At 36.1% G+C, this 20,339-nt stretch overlaps 1 protein-coding gene across 1 annotated transcript; it reads right to left on the bottom strand.

Annotated features, from left to right (window-relative positions):
• Nucleotides 1-569: 569 nt before the first annotated feature.
• On the bottom strand, nucleotides 570-1,436 carry LOC108226488 (protein SMALL AUXIN UP-REGULATED RNA 12). Its single transcript, XM_017401453.2, has one exon. The coding sequence runs from the start codon at nucleotides 1,373-1,375 to the stop codon at nucleotides 926-928; it is 450 nt and encodes a 149-aa protein (XP_017256942.1). The 5' UTR covers nucleotides 1,376-1,436; the 3' UTR covers nucleotides 570-925.
• Between the last annotated feature and the right edge of the window lie 18,903 nt (nucleotides 1,437-20,339).

The raw sequence follows: 20,339 nt of genomic DNA, 5'->3' as shown, positions 1-20,339 counted from the left end.
GCTAAAACTGGAAAACAATGTAGCATGACAAGATTATGATATTTTAAGTCCTCATTTCAATTATGAAATGGTGGATCAAAAATTGAGTAAATTATATTAGAGATTTTCTTTTGCTATGAGATGAGTTGTTACAGGAATTTCTTATAACAATATTTTGATTTCGGAAATTCAAGATGGCTAAAACTGAAAAAACAGTGTAGCATGACAAGATTATGATATTTTATAAGGGTGGAAACACCACCCACTACATATATAAAAGCTCTATTGACTGCATATAATGACAGCTACAAAACTCAATGAGACATTCATAAAAAACTTTTTAGCATTTATATTTGATATATTTCTGTGGATGTCTTTCGATTTTCCTCTAGTTAGACTTTTAGTTTTACATGGTTTGACATGTAACTAGGCACTTGTATTCCTATATAAAGATCATTTATTCAACCAAATGAATACATGAGTAATGGGATGATCTTCGTTCTCTCTGGTCTCTTATATTATATTTTAATACATAACAATATATATCTATTTATTTATTATATAGAATAAAAAATTAAAAAAGAATGTGATGATTAATAAAAACTCATCTTATATTATATTTTATCACGTGGGCATATAACATTTCTAAAATTAGAATAATTTACAATAAAATCGTGATCTAATTTAATATAGGTATTGAAATCGGTTCTTTCAACTCCAACTCGGGACGACCCATTTGAGTGACAACCCATTCTCAGCCGGTTCTTTCGACTACAACTCGAGACGGTCCAGTTGAGTGACAAACCCATTCTTGGCCATCTCTCGAAACAACACCCTTTTCCGAAAGAAGCCATAATTTCTGACTAAAGAACATATAACCTATAGTTAGGTTCTACCAATCTAGGTTACTCGACCGAGTTGACTCAACATCAACTCGGTACTTCTTCTAACACACCAATTCATCACACAACCCATGCAACAAGGGAAGAATCTCAGGCCTCGCATCACAAGCAGTCTTATAATCCACGTGGCAACTTTTTTTGACATCAACGAGTTTAACTGAGTTCCCTGACTCGGACTTAGAAACGAGTTTGAGGATCTCCTCAAACGCCGACTCATCACATGGTATAGCTAACGGCCCATTATTTGTAAACCCATACTCTTCAGCTGCCTGAGCTAGTAGTTTCTTGAACACGGGGTGATTCAGGTACGTCGCGCGCACCACAAATCTCCTGCACCCGCTCCCCACCGTGACTGCCACGTGTCCGACAGGTACATCGGACGGTATGATACGGCTGTTTGATGATAAGGCTGCGTTCTTGCGCCACTTTCGGAGCATTTGCCGGAGCCTCACTATGTGCCGGATTTTGTTGCCTTTTCCGATCACCGGCGACATTGTGTGTGTTTTAATATATGTGTGTTTTTGTGTTGAAGAATTTTGTGGAAAAGGTGGTAACGAGGTGCGTATCTTATAGGGAGCGTGGACGAGGGCTGACAATATCGGACACGACCCGAACCCGATCCGAATTCGTAACCCGATTTATTGAGATAAAACTCGAAAGTGGCTCGAAAATCACCCGTTTTGACACGAAATGGACCCGACATGATCCGAAATTTTAATTTCGTTTCTAATAACTTCAATTTTCAGTTTTATTCAATTTTAAGTGATTTTAGCTTCACTCGAAATCGACTCGAAATTGACCCGATTGCTGACACGAACACGACCCGTTACCCGAAACTGCCACCCCTGCGTGGTGAGTTAAATGACTGTGATACCCTTGAGAGAGATAATTACGTGATTTATGTGCTGATTGAAAGGTTGTCATGCCCATGTGGGGACTCGCAAAATATAATAATACTAAAAGCGTCTGATTAATTTAATTATTTTTATAAACCGTTGGTTTAGATGAAGAGACTAGAACGAGAAAAAGGTTACTTTGAATAAATTCAAATGGGCTTTGTCAGTTTGGATGAAGTCGACTTACTTTACTTGTCTGTATGTTAGCCTTTGGATTTGTTTCAATTTTTTTTATTTTGTTCCAGCTCAGCCAAGAGCGGATCTGTGTAAAAATAAATAAATATTTATAATTCTTTCAACAAATTATAATATATATATTTGTACCCTTACAAAATGGAAATATAAATATTTATACTTTATACAATTAACTCATATAAAATTCTTCAATAGTATTCTTAATTATAATAATTTAACTTTTTTTACTGATAATCTAAGTGCGGTAAACAATATATATTTGGGGTTTTCTCTTAGATACTGTCAAAAATATTTTTTTTGTAAAAATACTATATCTTTTTCAAATATTTTACAAAAATATCAAACTTTTGAAGATATTTACAAAAATAGGCAACCCGTTGTAACCACTTGAAACAGATGTAATCATACTTGCAACCATACGGGACCGATTAACTGAAGTTTCATCAAGTTGCGGATCGTAATTTTGCAAATATTTTCTTAAAAGTTAGTATTTTTACAAATATGTTCAAAAGATAATAAAATCATAAGAAAACTTAAAAAAAAAAAGTGGTAGTTTTGATAAATTCCCTATATATTTTGGGAACCCTAAAATTCTCTCTATTCTTGAATTAGCCGCCTCTCTGTTATTTCTCTGGGACTTTCATCGATTTTCACCCGTGGAAATCCCTGCACTCATTCATTAATTTTATTTAATTTGCTTTCTTCATTAATCTTCCTCTTTGGGGAAGGATTTTTATCCTTTTGATTAGTTTTGATTTTTTTTTTAATTTACATCATCGGTTTTTCTTTGATTCAAGGCGTATAGGTTATCGCATTGGAAAGCTAATCGTTTTTGTTGTGATTTCGACTATCATATCTAAGTCTTTTATTTATTTTCAGTTTACTTTGATTTTGGTTTTTGACTTGTATTTTTAGATTGTTTCTTTTCGTGGGAGAGGTTTGTTTTTCGCTTTTTAATTGTAAGTGGGGATTTTGATTTGGTGATAAAATTGTGTATGGAATCAGATTTCTGATCGATAACACAAACGATAGTCACATCGGATATGAAGAAGAGAGTATCAGTAATTCAACGAGAATGCATGAAACAGGTGCTTATATTTCTATATACATTATTTTCAAATATCGTTTAATTATCTTTTATGAAAACAGACCATTACAATTTACTATGTTATTTAAAAGTTGAAACACCAGAAAAATCCGATCCGTTCCGAAACTCGATAATATAGATTTGGATTTGTCTTTAATTTTCATACCTCAAAATATTTGGATTTGGATTTTGATAAAATAAAATCCATTCAAGCCCGATCCCATGACATTGCTAAATATACATATAGTGCAAAACAACCTCTCTCTTTTACAAAATATTTTTAGTAGTAGGGTCAAATACTATATATTTTCTATGATAAATGTTTGCAGACACAAAACCATAATTTATTTTATTTATAAATTTAAATATGCATTAAATAACTGGAAAATAATTTAAGGAAACAGCAATATCAACCATCTTAAATTATTAGGGTATGCATGCTGCAAATAATTATTCTGTATTTTTTATTCATTTGTATATCTGTATGATGTCATCAAATATTTAATTCATATATCATATATGAACACAAATTGATCAACTGTCAGTGACTTTGTTCAGTTAAATATAATTTGAATTCCAACACTAATTCAGTTATTATAATCCCGTATAATTATAATCTCAAGGCTAATTAATACTCCTCCGTCTCTAAATACTTTTCATGATCCTGTTTTTCACGTTTGTCAACATACACTTTTGATCGTTAATATTTTCAATTTTGTATCAGAATTAAATATAAAAACTTCACCGTATTAAAGTACTCATGAATATGAATCCAACAAGATCTATATTTCGTCTTATAGATTAGATGTAGAATAGTAATTTGTCTCATGTCATGAACAGTACCGACATCCTGAGCAAGAAAAATTAAAAAAAAAAACGGAGGGAGTAATTAACTGAACCATGTTTGAAGAAGATGCCAAGGAGGAAACAAATTTTCCAATCAGATGGGATTTAGTGTCCCCCCAGTATCTTTTAAGCAGTGTAATCCTGATTAGATTAAGAGCATCTCCAACGGTACTCCTAAATCATTTCCTAAACAATAATATAAAATTTGACTCCTAATAAGTTAATACACCGGAAAACATGGGAACTTCAATGCTACTCTTTATATTTGACTCTTTATTCACATTTTATATTTATTTTATATAAATGAGAGGAAAAAGTTAACTAAAAGAGAGAGAAGATTGAAGGGAAAATAATATAATATTGAGTTAGGAGCTACTAGATGCTCTTTAAAAGAAAGGAGAGAGAGTAGGCTCCTAAATTTTTAAAGAGCATCTAGGAGCCCATTGGAGCACTAAATTTTGATTTGCTCTTAAATTTTAGACTTAAGAGCTTGTTTAGAGAGCTCCTTGGAGTTGCTTCTAACAAAATATAAAAAAAGATTTGGGAATATATTGTTGGGTCCTAGTTTCAACTGATCACTAGTATAGTTACACAGATCTATGAATGATTATAAAGTAAAAGAGCTTAATTAGGAACCTTTACCAAGTCAGGAGTTGGTCAACCTTTTCGTAGTGGTATTGTATTCCATGTTGTTTTAGACCTAAACGTATAGATTATAAAGTAACAGATCATTACAATTTACTATGTTTACTTTCTAAATTATTAACGGAGTTAACCCAAATTAACGGCATGCAACAAAATGTAATGAAATACAAAAATTGATATTACAAGTGCTAGATTTTGAATTACAGTATTACAAGTGGTGTTTTGAGTAAAGTGCGAGTACAAAAAATGCACTTTACTCTATTATTTATATGAAAAGGTAACCGCTGGAAATGGAGCTCAATTATGTTAACAGAAATTCCCACCTCCATCTTTTATAGTCTGAGGTTGAGGTTTTGGTCCAACTGAATCTCACCTGATAACTGTCAAACTGAAGATAGTTGAAGTTATATAGCAGTTGCTCGCAACTCACAAGCATGTCCCTGCACTAAACATTTGTATTTTGGGCAAGCGGTATCAAAGAGAGAATTTGATGATTTAAAACTTCTTAAAGTAAATGCGCAAGTGTGATCATTATGGTGGTGTTTGGCTACGGCTTTTAAGCCAACTTCTACTTCTTGCGGAGTGTTTGTGTAAAGAAGTTAGAAGCACTTCTGGCGACTTATAAGCTGAAATTTTGGAAGTTAGAAATGCTAGCTTTTTTTCTTGACTTATTTTTTTTTCGAAATTTAATTTCACAACAATGTGTAGGATCATTCTAAAAGATAGTTTATGATATTTTATTATTATTTTAGCAATTTTTATACCTAATAAGTCGTGAATTTTAATGAATTTATCCAAACACTTAAATAGCTTATAAGTCCAAACCAACTTATCACTTATAATCCACTTCTTTACTTTAAGCAATAAGTCGCTTCTTTTAAGCCCAGCCAAACGGCCCCTATATATAAAAAAACAAATTGCATTTTTTAATAAAGCGTGCTATATTTTTATCTTGTCAGACGTGAAACTGTAAAAAACATCATTGGAGATTGGAAAATCCTGTTTCACAAGATCTTCCATGCTTATGAAAAGTTAGTATAAAGCAGGCTCCATATTTCTCCGACAGCCTTTATCTTCAGTCTTTGCCAAGATCTGAACTGTTTGTATAAAGATTTCCCATCCCCTGAACCCTGCTATATTGTCTTTGTTAGTCGATATTGAAAAACAAGTAATTAAATAAAAAGAAAATCAATTGATGCGTCACCGAACTTTTCTGTTTTTATTGTTCAGGTTCCTAAAGTAAATATTCCGCATATTAGGTCACTAAATTTTTGAATTATTCTTGATTCGGTCCCTCCGTTATGTAGATTCTGACGTCAGAATCTAGCTGATGTGGAAAACATTTTTTTTACATGTAAGCAGCTGATTGGAGAAAGAAAAGAAATGATATGAACAAATCCGAGGCCAATGCAAAACCGTTTTCTAAAAATTTGGCCCCACACTTTATGTATAGAATGATCGTTTTCCAGAATAAAACGGATTACGTTGTCTTTGCTGAAGAACGGCACCACCAGAGAGCTAAAAACCAAGCAAAAGGATTATCACGAAAGGAGATAGGAAAGAGAAAATATGTGATGGCTAGATATATGTGAGATTATTAACCCTAACAACCTATAAGAATATAATAGGTGTAGAGGTACTTGTGTGCTGCTCTTTTCCATATTCAAGTATTATTAATTATGAAATCGGTAAAACTTGCAAGCTACTCTATTCCATAAATAATCTGAAATAGAATTAGATTAATTTTATATAAAGATATACACCATATCAATTATTCTGAAACAAAAAAAAATAAATTTATTCCATAATATTTGAGCCCAATCCTAATGGAAAATAATAATTTTCACTTTTAAGGGAGTATCTTTGGATCATCACATCCTTTAGTCATAATGTTCAAAATATTACTTGCCAATGTGGGACTTAATAATGCACACATAGAGAGGGGGTGAATAGGTGTTATAGCTAATATATCTGATTTTTGTAAGTTACTGAATATTTAGAACTGTTGAGACGGCTTGAAGATAAGATTCGAAATATACTTTCAGCGAGCTGACAATCGATATGCAATGCAAAACTATATATAACAGCTAACTAAGAACACAAAGAATTTTAGTCAGGTTCGATCCCCATGGCTAATGGTCTACGTCCGGGTCCCTACCAACTTGGTAAGAGATATATTACTAATCACTGAAATATAACAATTACAAAATTCAATATATATCTCCCTTCAGCCTTTTTTGCTATCATCAACTTGTTGAACCCCAGAATCCTGAACAAAAAGCTCTTTAAAACCTATACTATTCCAAGTAGACTCTTTTCTAGCTAACTAGTTCCATGTTCCCTTGTTTTACAGGCTCGATACACAGCAACAAAATCAATACACCTTGAACAATACAATTTAGATGAGAAATCAACGTAAACTATGAATTCGAATATACAATACGCAAGTATAAGTACTAGTGGTCAATATACGAATTTAGCAATGAAGTGTAGTTGTATTTTCTTAAAGTTTGGTGAGTATTCTCGTACGTAACCTTCAAATAAACCACACACTCAATTATTTATAAACTACTACAGTCAAATTAGCAAAACAAACTTAACGGTCTTGATTCTTAGATCTCCACGTTAATTTGCTATTATAGTTTAGATATTAGATAATTATGAATTTATTGAGTAAAAATATTTCAATGTTCGAACTATATCAACTCAGTTTCAAGACAATTAGCACGGTTAGATAAGATAGTTTTATTTGAAATTGAACTCTTATATTTTAAGAAACTGATTTCCTAATTAATTTCCTTAAAACTCAGACTAGATCTTTATTTTCACGTGAATCTGTTAATCGCTGTAAGCTTGCTGAAAAGGCTTTACACAATCCTGATAGCTTGCTGACAGAAATATATTAAAATAAAAAAGCATAAGGTGTTAGTGTTAGGTCGAATCAGACGTAGAAGGGGGGGTTGAATACGTCTATACCAATTTCTTCGATTTAATTTAATTGCGGAATAATTCAATTTAAGTCCAGTTAAATTAATCGTAATCAAACAACTCCAGCAAGTCGGGGAATATTCTTATATTAGAAATAATGCTCGGGTGCTACAAATTCCAACACGAATGTCAGCTGCAGAGACTACAATCACTCTAATACAAACTCTCGATAAAATCGATATTCTAACTTTGCTCTTGAGAATGTGTATAGTGTGTGCACTTACAAAGTGTGTAGTTGTTTTCAAATGAAAACACAAAGCTCTATTTATAGGCTTCCAACATCTAACCATGGTTGACGAGTTCGTCCTGGACGAATTGAGTTCGTCCTGGACGAATTCAATTTAACTGTAGTTAAATTGAATTGTCCAAAATAAAAACTAACTCCAAATCTTCAAAGTTGCGCCTGATACATACATACATACATATATATATATATATATATATATATATATATATATATATGTAATGTAAAGTTGCGCCCAAGTCAAACTTGGCGCCAGTCAAACTTTGCGCCTCAACATTGCTTCCCTTTAGCTTTAACTTAGAATAGATTGAAATCCACAAACTTGCGCCATAGTGAAAGATTCTTCACTGTTCTCTCTCATCTCTTGAGGACGAACTTTGACTTTAGTCAAAGTTTGCGCCCCACTGTGAAGTTGCGCTCAACAGTTGCCCTGTAGATTTTTACTTAGAAAAATTTGCACCATTTTGCCAATGAGGTCAAAGGTTGCGCCTTGACCATTGTGAGGTCAAAGGTCGCGCTTTGACCTCAACTTGCGCCATCCATCATCCGGTGAAAGTGTATCCAGTGACTTAGAATTATTTCTAAGTAATATTTGGAGTTTTGACTTTTAGTCAAAACTTGCGCTCCACACTGTACTCACAGTGTAATTGACTTAGTCAATTCTCCAGGTCTTTCACATTTGTACTAAGAATTATACATATATAAATATATAATTAATTGTGTTTAATTAATTACTTGAATTTATTTGTATTCAAGTAATTCACAATTAATGATATATGTATATATATATATATATATATATATATATATATATATATATATATATATATATATATATATAGGGTCTTACTCTGGTACAAACCACCTTAGCGTACAAACTACAAACTAAAATTAAAAAGTCTCTAAATCAAATCGAAATATAGCACATATGGTATGGAAATTGATCGTTGCGAGATGAACAAAAATACAGTGAAGTCGGATTTCAAAAAAAGTTCACCGATTAACGGGAAAATTCAAATTAAAAACGGAGGGGAATCTGCAGATCATGTGTGACAGGGTGTATATTAACTAGTGTGTGGTTGCCCCTGCGGGGCCATTGGATTAGATTCATCCAAGGGCTTATATTGAGTTTGTAGTTTGTACACTAACTTAGTTTGTATTTGAGCACTTCCCTATATATATATATATATATCAATTAAATTCATTGATGACTTTTTCCTGAACCGTTCAATTGACTTGAGCAATTGATTCGTTGATCGAATCCACTGAATAATTTCGTACGTCCTGACGTCATGTGCACTGGTCTGGTTCACGATCGACTCGAACTGAAATAATTCCTTGAATCCTGTTGCTTGATAATATACTTGATCAGTCATTCCGGGTTAGATGTTGCTTCGATAAATTTGATTATAAATAATCAAAATAGATATACTGGAATCTTCTGGTCTTTGATACTTGATCTTCAGGCAATCTTGATAGCAGAAACTGATTGTGCTTTATTCATCACTGAGGCTTGAACATATAAATGAACTTCTTCCAGTGGACGGATGTTCGTCTCAGATATCTTGATTGTCTTTGTCTGTTTGTATCGGATCTCCAACCTGTAGATTCCTGTATTATACTTACGTATTGTTTCATGTCCTTTTGTTGTGTTGAGTTATCGTAATTACATTTACGTTACATTATGCTTTACAATCTCCCCCTATTTGATTGTTAGAGTTCGACAAGCAAATCCTTTAAGAGGATAACTCAACTGACACAATGAAAAAGCACACTAATTTAAACAGGAAATAATACTAAGTACAGTCTGGATTATATCTTACAATTTCCAGAATTCAAAAGTAAATACAAGTAGCCATTATTCCTCTAGACTGAACTAATCGTTCCTTGGTTTCTTGGCTCTTGAATTAATCAGATACTGCTCAGCTCTTCTTTTTGCAGCATTCTCTTCTTTCTTCTGAGTGAGCTTGTTTTCAATTTCTTCAATCCAAGCATTTATAGTACTCAGTGCCACTTGCTCCAAAGTATTCTCAGGTGGTGGTTGCTCCAGATTCTTCTTTATCTTCTCTAAAGTCTGTACATGGACCATCTTCTTCAATTTCTTGAATGTGATATTAAGCTCCATACCTTCAATTTTCATGATGACCCTTGATGGATGAGCACGAACTCTTGAAGTGTTGTGAACAGTCTCTACAGCTTTCCTTATTTCCAGAAGATCTGTCAGTTTCTTGAGCACACACTTATCTTCCTTAACCACAGACCACTTAACAGCACCAACTGCTCGAGTGATTCTCTTTGATGATAATTTTCCAATATCTTTAAGTGGTATAGCTGTAGCCTCAGAATCCTTCTTCTTCTTGAATATTATGGAGGTTGGATTGTACGTAACAACAGGCTCATTTGGATTTTCAGGAACTTCAGGGTTGAGTGGAGGCAATGGATATGGTGGTTGACGATTGATTGCAGATAAGTCCAAGTCTCTAAGAGCAGCAAAGTTCAAACGATAAGAATATAGCAACTCAGCAGTTAGTCTTCCTTTACTTGTTCTAGAGCACTTCTCTCTCACTTGAGCTTCCAGATTTTTCAGTATTCGAGGAAAGTAAGTTGATAATGCTTCATCAGTGAGTCCAATACTCTGAATCATAACATCCTCGAAATACTTGATAACTGAAGGCTTGTCATGAATTTCAACTCCAATATTAGTGATCCACTCTTCCACCATGTCCCTGAATACTTCATTGTGCTTCCTGCAGGTTGAGATGATCTTGTTTCTTACCACAAACAGTTCAGTTAGAGAAAGATCTCTGAGAAACTGATTTGACACATGCTTGAGTCCATGGCCTTCTCTTTGTAGCTCAAATGATAAGTTTACCATCCATCCTCTCCTAGGAAGAACAGTAACAGATACAGTAGATATGATATCATTCAATACCTCATGATAGTCATGTAGATCCTTGTAGTTATTCTTGAAGGAATCAAAGACATCTTTCACTTCTGCATCATCATTTTCTTGATAGACCTCTGGAAAGTCAAACACAGCCCTGGCAGCATCCCATTCTTCTCCATCCTTATGCAAGTTGGCAAGCCTCCTTTCCCTGCGAATTCGTCTCTGATTTTCTAACTTTTCCCTTGCTCTCCTTTGCTCAGCATGATCTCTAGAGACATCAGCAATGTCCTGAGGATTTGCAATTTCATATTCTTCAGGAGGGAAAATGTCATTGTGATATGCAAGTTCATCAGCAAAGACTTCATTCTGAGGGATTTCTCCTTCCCCTAGATCATCATCAGCTCCAACCATCCTAATCACCCGATCATTGTCAACAAACTCAGGAATGTATTCATCATGATCATAGCTAGATTGACCTCTAAGAGCAGAGTCAATCAGCTCTTCTGATACTCCAGTGATCACCCGCTTTCCTCGTGCTTTTTCTATTGCTCTCTCCTCCTCAGTTGAGTAATCCTCTCTTGAAAGTTGAGATGCCAGTAGCATAGCCTCTAGTGCAGCCAACTGTTGCTTCAATGTTGTCTTTATCTGAACTAACTCCTCCCGTAGAAAAGATTTTCAACTTCCAAGTGTTGAACTTTGAATTTCAGGGCCTCAAATTCTATCACAGATACAGTTGGAATAGTTGTTTCAGATATAGGTTGAGCTGTGTGGTTCTCACTTGTTCGTTCTGTAGGTGTTTCTCTCGTTTCTCTCATAGATTGAACACTCAGTTGGTTTGAGGGATTCTGTATGGTATGTTCTGTTGGTATTTCCCTCTCACTCAAAGTTGTTCCAGCATCTATATTGGATGTACCTACTGAATAGATCTTCTTAGCCTCTTCTAGAGAGGCCACAGAAGGTGCAATGAGGGTTCGTGAGCCCTCGTCCTCAGTTTCCTCATAAGATGAATCTGATTCATAGGACAAGTTGCCAACTACGCGAAGGTAGTGAGTCCTTAATTGGATCCTGAGTTGGAATCTCAGGGTGGGTAGACACAGGGCTCAAAGGATGTGATCCTTGAATTGGCGAAGCACCCTGGTTTTCCACAACTGCCTTTGACGACGAAAGACTTTGTGACAAGTCCTCTGTAACTGACACACTTCCTGATATGAAGGGCTCAGAAACAGATTGCCGTTCACCTTCGAGAGGTGAAGAGTCCCTTAAGGGATCTGGGAATGTTCCTCCCAGGGGGGTAGACGAGGGTGGAGATTATGGCAAATCACCCAAGTTTCCCCCAAAAGCCTGTGAAGGCACTTGACCCTGAATAGGATCAGAAACAACAGTGTCTATCCCTGACATGGACGACAAAGTGTTATCAACCGTCAATTCTTCAATTGTGTGTGCAACCTCACTGTGCATTGGAATATTATGTGGTTGAGGTGGTGAAGAAATAGACATATCTGCAGATGCCTCAGGTTCTATTCTCCTTACTTGACTAGGAGACAGAGCTGTAGAATCAGAAACATACTCCTGGTGTGGTGCACTAAAGGCACTTTCTCCCTCGCGCTCAGATATATCAAGTGGTTGGCTAAGGGGTTGAGATGTTTCTGCTATAATAGTTTGTGTATAGGTGCCTGGGTTATGAATTTGTGGGTTTTCAAATTCACTGGCACGTGCAAGAGGTGGAGTGAGTGGATTGAGATCCATCAAGTTCTGAATCCAATCTTCAGGTGCACTAAAAGAGAGATTATCAGGATTAGGAGTAGGCATACCTGATTGAAGTACTGGATTGTAGGTATTCGTGAAGAGCTCATCAATATCCAGCATTTCATTATCATTGGTTGCAGCTGCAGTGGTTTGGATAGGAACATCCACTTCATCTTCCGAATCAGTGGTATTGTCTTGCAAAGAATCCTCTCCTTCTTCAGATTGAACTTCATGTTCAGAAGAAGCTTCAGCAGCATCCTCCACTATGACCTCCTCTTCCTCTACTTGAGCATTCTGAGCCTCAGGAATATCTGCTTGAATAATTGGCTAAGGTTTTGGCTCAGCTTGCTGTTTTGGAACCTCTTCAGCAACTACTTCAGCAACAGCCAGTTGAACAGGTGGTGGAGGCACATTCTGATTGTTGAGAAATGCTTGCATAGCCTCAGGAAGCACCACTTGTTCATTGTTGGTGTAGTTCTGATGATTTTCCAGCATAGAAATGACTCTTGTAGTCATGAAACAGGATATGATATTGTCTGTAGTTGGATAGACAGCACGCTCAGCAGGGGTCAGCATCTGATTCAGCACAATCTGGAAGAATCGAGGATATAGGAGCACATGACTAGCTTTACTCAGAGAATCCTGAAAAGCTCCCATAATCAGATGACCCAAGTTGATCCTTGTATTCTGTGCTATTGCTATCCCAATCTCCTGATTGAGTGTTGTAATACCATGAAATCCACCAGTCTTTGGTGCAAACACATGAGAAATGGAATTAAAGAAGAAATTCCATTCCCTAGGCAGGTATCTGACATACAACTTGGATGGAAGTTCACCATTTGGCTCCCTCTGACAGTGGATGGCATAGAAAAAATTGATCCTTTCAGCTCTGTCAGGTACTGCTTCAAAGTCCTCTATTGGCAGTTGAAGTGCAATATTCAGGGTGTTCTCAGTAATAGATTACGTACGTCCCTGAATAACACATGTAAGACCAAGTACCTGTCCTACATTCACAACAGAAACAGAAGACAAGAAATCTCGAAGAAGAGACTTGTTAAGCATTACAGATTCAGTTAAAGCAAATTTAGCAAAAGAGAACTCAGACAAATATCGAACCCAGCGTCGATAATTTGCTTGCGTAATTAAGTTATTATTTTCAACAATTGTGAAATTTGTCTTCGGAATATCAAAATTTGCAGCCATTTTTAACTAAAATTAAAAATGATTAGAAATTTCGTTTCACGAATAATAATGGACAAATAATCACTTATGTTACGAAAATAATTAGTTAAATACGGTCCGTAAAACCCTAAATCCAAGAATTTTAGATTTCGATGAAATTACAATATGTTGTTCTTCTCGAAATTCTAAGGATTATGGTATCGGTCTCGCAAATTTTCGACAACAAAATCACTGTCAAATCAGTCCAAGAAGTTCAAGAGTTTCGAAAAACCCTTATGAAAAACAACGACGGATCGTTAGGATTTTTATATGAAAGTGAAGAGCTCATCAAGGGGATCAGAAAACTAGTCTCAGAATTGAAAATGGACAAGGATTCGTGTGAGTTTTGTTGGATTAAAGAAACACGAGTCCGTAGTTTCTGAAATGACAGTGGAGAGTTTCTCGTGTATGTATATGCGTGTGTATTGCGGAGAGAAATAAAGAAAAGAAAATGTCTAAGTGAGTGTATATATATGCATACAGGAGGGTGAGGCGCAACTTGGTTATTTACCAAGTTGCCCTCCATGTTGTATATAGAGAAGCGGCCAAGCGCAAGTTTTGAAAAGACAAAACTACCCCTCATACATGCACAGTGTATGAGAGGTGCAACTTCGATACTTAGAAAATCTAAGTCGAAGTTTCGCTACATACAAATACATATACACACTCAGGTGCGCAACTTTTGACTAAAAAGTCAATGGTTGCGCTTATTGTTGTGCCCTCTATACTTTTGTGACTTAAAAATAAAATTCAAGTCGAAGCACATTCACCTCATATACACTGAACAGAGGCGCAAGGTTTGATTGAAAAGTCAAAAGTTGCGCTCTGTTGATAATACATCACAAATTCAATCATTTTATCAAATAATTTTGATCAAAACAAAATAATTCAATAAAGTGTTGAAAAAAAATCACAATTAATTCAAATAATGTTAAACTAAATTAATATCAGTTAAACAAAATTTAAATAATTATGCTGCAAGTATTTTAATCAAAATTTAATTAATGGACAACTTAAACTAATTTGAATTGCTTCAAATCCATTAATCAAATTAAGTTAAAATATGAATCAAATAAATACCAATATTCATTAATTGAATATAAGCACTTAATTAATTCAAGAAAATTAATTCTAAATATCTACCACTTAACAAATAATCACATAATCATATAAAATCATGCAAATCATATAAATCATGGCAAATAATTAAAACTAATTATCCGAAAAATATGTAAAATACTGGACGCTCTTTGTAAATTCACAAGTCCTGAAAATATGGACATTTTAAAACTTGTGAACTTACGAAAAGTTGCAGTTATTTCTTGTCTAATTAATTAGACATATTTAACATCCCAAGTTCACCAACCAATCTAGAGAAAGTGGATTCGTCTAGTGGTTTAGTGAAGATGTCTGCAATTTGTTGATCAGTAGGTACGAAGTGTAACTCTACGGTTCCATTCATGACATGCTCGCGAAGGAAATGATGCCTGATATCAATATGCTTTGTCCTGGTTTGTTAAACAGGATTGTTGGCAATGGCAATGGCACTCGTGTTATCACACAGAATCGGAATTTTATCCAACATGAGTCCATAATCTTGTAGTTGATTCCTCATCCACAAGATTTGAGTGCAGCAACTTCCAGCAGCTATGTATTCAACTTCCGCTGTAGACGTAGATATAGAGTGTTGCTTCTTGCTGTACCATGACACCAACCTTCATCCAAGAAACTGACAGCTTCCTGAAGTACTTTTCCTATCAATCTTACATCCTGCAAAGTCAGAATCTGTATAGCCAATCAGATTAAAACCTGTATCTTTAGGGTACCATATCCCTAGATTGGGGGTTCCCTTAAGATACCTAAAAATACGCTTAACAGCTATAAGATGAGACTCTTTAGGATCAGCCTGGAATCTAGCACATAAACTAGTTGCGAACATGATATCTGGCCTACTAGCAGTTAAGTACAAGAGAGAGCCAATCATACCTCGATACTTCGTGATGTCAACTCACTTACCAGATTTGTCCTGATCAAGTTTGACAGCAGTTGGCATAGGGGTTTTGGCAGGAGATGCTTCTTCCATTCCATATTTCTTCAGAAGATCCTTGATGTATTTAGATTGACATATAAAAATACCGTCAGGCTTCTGAATAACTTGAAGTCCTAGGAAGAAGGACAATTCTCCCATCATGCTCATCTCATACTTGCTCTGCATAAGCTTAGCAAATTTTTCGCCCAAAAGATCATTAGTAGAACCAAATATAATGTCGTCGACATATACTTGTACAAGAACTATATCATCCTTATGCTTTTTATGGAAAAGAGTTTTATCGATGATACCTCTGGTGAAACCATTTTCAAGTAGGAACTTGGAAAGAGTGTCATACCAGGTTCGAGGGGCTTGCTTCAAGCCATAGAGTGCTTTGAATAGAAAGTACACGAAGTCTTCAAATTCCTTGTCTTCAAACCCAGGGGGTTGTTCAACATAGACTTCCTCTTCTAGATCACCATTCAGGAATGTACTTTTCACATCCATCTGATATACTTTGAAGTTGGAGTGTGCAGCAAATGCTAAGAACATCTTGATTGCTTCAAGCCTAGCAACTAGAGCATAGGTTTCATCATAGTCAATTCCTTTTTCTTGTGAATAATCCTTTGCTACCAGTCTTGCCTTATTCCTCGTAACAATACCATCTTAATCCAGTTTGTTTCTAAAAACCCATCTGGTCCCAATTATAGATTTTCCTTTAAGTCTTGGCACTAGCTTCCAAACCTTCTGCCTTTCAAATTGATTGAGTTCTTCCTGCATTTCCGATACCCAATCTGGATAACTTAGAGCCTCTTCAACTTTCTTTGGTTCTGTTTGAAACAAAAATCTAGCAAAGTTGCATTCATTTTGAGTTGCTCGTCTAGTCTGCACTCCGGTGTCTGGATCACCAATAATTTGTTCAACAGGATGGGCTCTACTCCATACCCTTTGTCTTGGCAGATTCAATCTTGATGATTCACCATAATCATAGTTGTGTTGAGTGTGATGACTAGTAGATCCACAAATGTGAGTTGCTCCCCCTGAGCTGATGCTAATTCTATTTGATGATCCTCCACTTTGACCACTATGATCATGATGATCATTTGTATTGTTGTCAATACTTTCTTCAGATGGTTCAGGATCAGCAGTTCCTTCATTTGCATTAGGTTCCCTAATATCAGCTTCAGGTTCATTTTCTCCTATGTAGATGTCATCTAAGTTCTCAAATTCCAGAGAATCAGATTCATTTTCCTTTTGAAGACTTGGGAGCTTGGTATCATCAAATCTTACATTGATGCTTTCAATCAGCTTGTCGTCATTAATCAGATAAACCCTGTAGGCCTTAGACTCTAAAGAATAACCCAGAAAAATGCCTTCTTCAGCTTTAGCATCAAACTTTCCTAGATGCTCTTCCTTTAGCACATAGCATTTTGCACTAAACACATGAAACTAACTCAGTGATGGTTTTCTGTTAGCCATTACTTCGTAAGGAGTCTTATCCAAATCTTTATTAATCAGGGTACGATTTTGAGTGTAGCAAGCAGTATTCACAGCTTCAGCCCAGAAATAGATTGGAAGTCTTGATTGACTAATCATTGTCCTTGCTGCTTCAATCAAGGTCATGTTCTTCCTTTCTACGACACCAGTTTATTGTGGAGTCCTTGGAGCTGAATACTGACGAGAAATACCCTTATCAGTACAGAATTCATTAAGAACAGCATTACGAAATTCTGTTCCATTGTCTGATCTGATTGCCCTTACTGGCAAATCTGCTTCCTTTTCAATCTTCTTGATATGATCAATGATGCCTTGTGCTGCTTCATCCTTTGTATGTAAGAATAATACCCATGTGTATTTTGAGTAGTCATCGACGATCACAAGAGCATATCTTTTCCTTGACATATAAGGAATATTGACAGGTCCAAACAGATCCATATGAATCAGTTGAAGGGGTGAACCAATGTCAGTCATGCCTTTGCTCCTGTGCGATGCTTTCTTTGACTTCCCTTTTTCACATGCATCGCAGAGTCCTTCTTGACAGAATTCTTTCTGCGGCAGTCCTCTCACAAGTTCTCTTTTGACTAAAGAATTCATAGTCTTAAAGTTCAAGTGTGAGAGCTTCCGATGCCATAACCAACTATCATCAGCAGAGGTCTTGCTGTAGAAACACTTGACCTCCCTCTTACTTGCTGAATCTATGTCGGCTATAAACAAACTAGATTTTCTCACACCACAGAGTGTAAGATCCTTGTTTTTCCGGTTCTGGATCAAGCAAACTTCCTTTTGAAAGATTACGTCATATCCTTTGTCACTGAACTGACTGATACTCAGTAAATTGTGCTTGAGTCCTTCCACCAGAGAGATATCTTCAATGATGACATTTTCAACTTTCAGTTTACCATATCCCGTTATGAATCCTTTGCTGTCATCTCCAAAGACTACAATCGGGCAGGTTCCCATAACCACATCTGTGAGCAGGGACTTTTCTCCAGTCATGTGTCTTGAACAACCACTATCAAGAACCCACACAACTTTGCTTTTCTTTCCTGTGCCCTGCATTCACAAATGGATTAGACTTTCTTTGGCACCCAAACATTCTTGGGTCCAGGTGGTTTAGTAGAAACAGGAGTATCAATAGAATCTGTTTTAACATGTGCTTGTTCAGGGGTGACTGGACTCTTCTCCTTTTTAGTCTTAGCAGAAGTGCTTCTAGACTTGGAGTTTGGAGTCTCCTTCTTCTTAGAAGGACTAGCAGTCTTTGTCACAGGGGCAACAGAATGTGCATGCATATTCATATTCATAGCAGGTGATGCAGAAAGAGATGCATTTAACATGGTAAAACATGCAGACATCATATTCATAGCACATTGCATGCAACCTACTTTACCACATGGCAAATAAAGAGCATTCATGTTAACAGAATTAGGCATGCTAGTGACAGGAGTATCTACTTTAGTCATTTTACATGCATGAGTAAGATGATTAGTAGAATTGCAATTGTTACAAACCTTTCTAGCACTAGGAGTTCTAGAGTTGGTTTTCTTAGTATCTAGCTTCCCATTCCTGTTCTTCTTCTTGTTGGAACTTGTACTTCCTAATCCAGTTTTATCAGAATCTTCTCTAACTTGGGGATTAGAAGGTACGTCTTGTGATTCCTGTTTTACTTGAGGCTTAACAACTTCCTCATTTTTCAACTCTTCCTTAATGACAAGGTCTTCTTCTATCAGAGGTTCTGTTTGTGCCTTTCTAAAGATAGGGGTCTTGGTGTTCTTTAGAATCTTAGGTACATTTGTTCCTTCAGGAGCATTCTCAGTTCCTGCTGAAACAAATATACCTTCATTTTCTTTTCTCTTCTTTCTTTTAGAACTCTCTAAAGAACTATGGTCAAGGCCAATAGCAACCTTCTTATCGACCCTTTGACTATCCAAGATCTCTTTCTGTAGAAAAGCAGAATTCTGATAGGCCTTAAGCTTAGTTTCTAGGTCATCTATTTGGGACCTAAGGGATTCCTCAATTTATGCACTACACTTCTCCTTATTCTCTAGACATTCAATTCTATATTTAAGGTTAGTGTTCATGAGTTTCTCTAAAGCTAACTCGTCTATCCGTTCTTCAAGTTTAGCTATCTTTAGAGAGAGACTACAGTTATCTGATTCTGAAGCTAATAAACTAGTGTGCAAGTTATACATCTCTTGACCTAGTTCATTTATAGTCTTTTTATAATCAGCAGTAGTCATGTCCTCAACAGAAATTTCAGGAGATACCTGAGATGGAGATTCCTCGATTGTGTCAGCCATTAATGCAAATGCATAGTTGCTCTGAACAGGTTCATCATCAGAATCCGTGTCATCCCAGCTTTTTCCCTCAGCAATGTATGCCCTTCCTTTATGCTTGGCAACCATTGCTTCAAACTTGGCTTTCAGCTTTTCATTTTTTTTCTTCAGATCCTCATAAGAGTTCTTCTTATCATATGAGTTGCTTCTTTCTTTGACAGGAGCCGCTTTGGGTTTCCTGCACTCTGTTGCAAAGTGCCCTAAGTCATTGCAGTTGTAGCATCTGACTTTGCTCTTGTCATACATGTTTGGTTTGTAACTGCTAGTGCTTCTAGACCCTGACCCTGAGTATCCTCCTTTGTTCTGAAACTTGTTCCCTGAAGCTTTCTTGTACCGGGGGTTCTTCCTGAACTTGATGTGCTTGAACCTTGCAGCCATATAAGCTATAGACTTATCTTCCAGCTGCTCCAGCTCTTCTTGAGTATAAAACTCATCCTCCGGATCTACAGAAAGTTCATCAATTTCAGCTTCTACAATTTCAAACTTGGTAGAAGGATAGTTAGCCTTGACATATGAACAATCACTCTGTGTGACAGTGTGATCATTAATGCCATATTCAACTAGTTGCTGATATCCAAAGTAAGGTTCATCAGCAATAAGTGCAGTGGTCTTTTGTAAGGCCATTCCCTTGGCTTCAGATGATCCATCACCATATATAATCTTTCTTTGTTCGAGTTCCTCTTCAAACGTCTTCAGTTTCCCAAACAGTCTTTCCAGAGTCATGGTTCCGAAGTCGCTTCTTTCCCGGATGGTCTCAGTCTTCACAACAAGGTGTGGTGGCATCACAAATGAGAACTTTCTGTTAATCTCTTTCTGTGGATAAGTCTTTCCATGTAGGGTC

The sequence above is a fragment of the Daucus carota genome, chromosome 6 (genome assembly GCF_001625215.2).
Source record: "Daucus carota subsp. sativus chromosome 6, DH1 v3.0, whole genome shotgun sequence".
Taxonomy (NCBI): Eukaryota; Viridiplantae; Streptophyta; class Magnoliopsida; order Apiales; family Apiaceae; genus Daucus; species Daucus carota.
The sequence above is the reverse complement of the archived record's forward strand: the minus strand, read 5'-3'. Positions and strand labels throughout refer to the sequence as shown.

What these genes read in the sequence shown, in the direction of transcription:
- LOC108226488 (XM_017401453.2), bottom strand. Translation starts at nt 1,375, where the DNA reads ATGTCGCCGGTGATCGGAAAAGGCAACAAAATCCGGCACATAGTGAGG.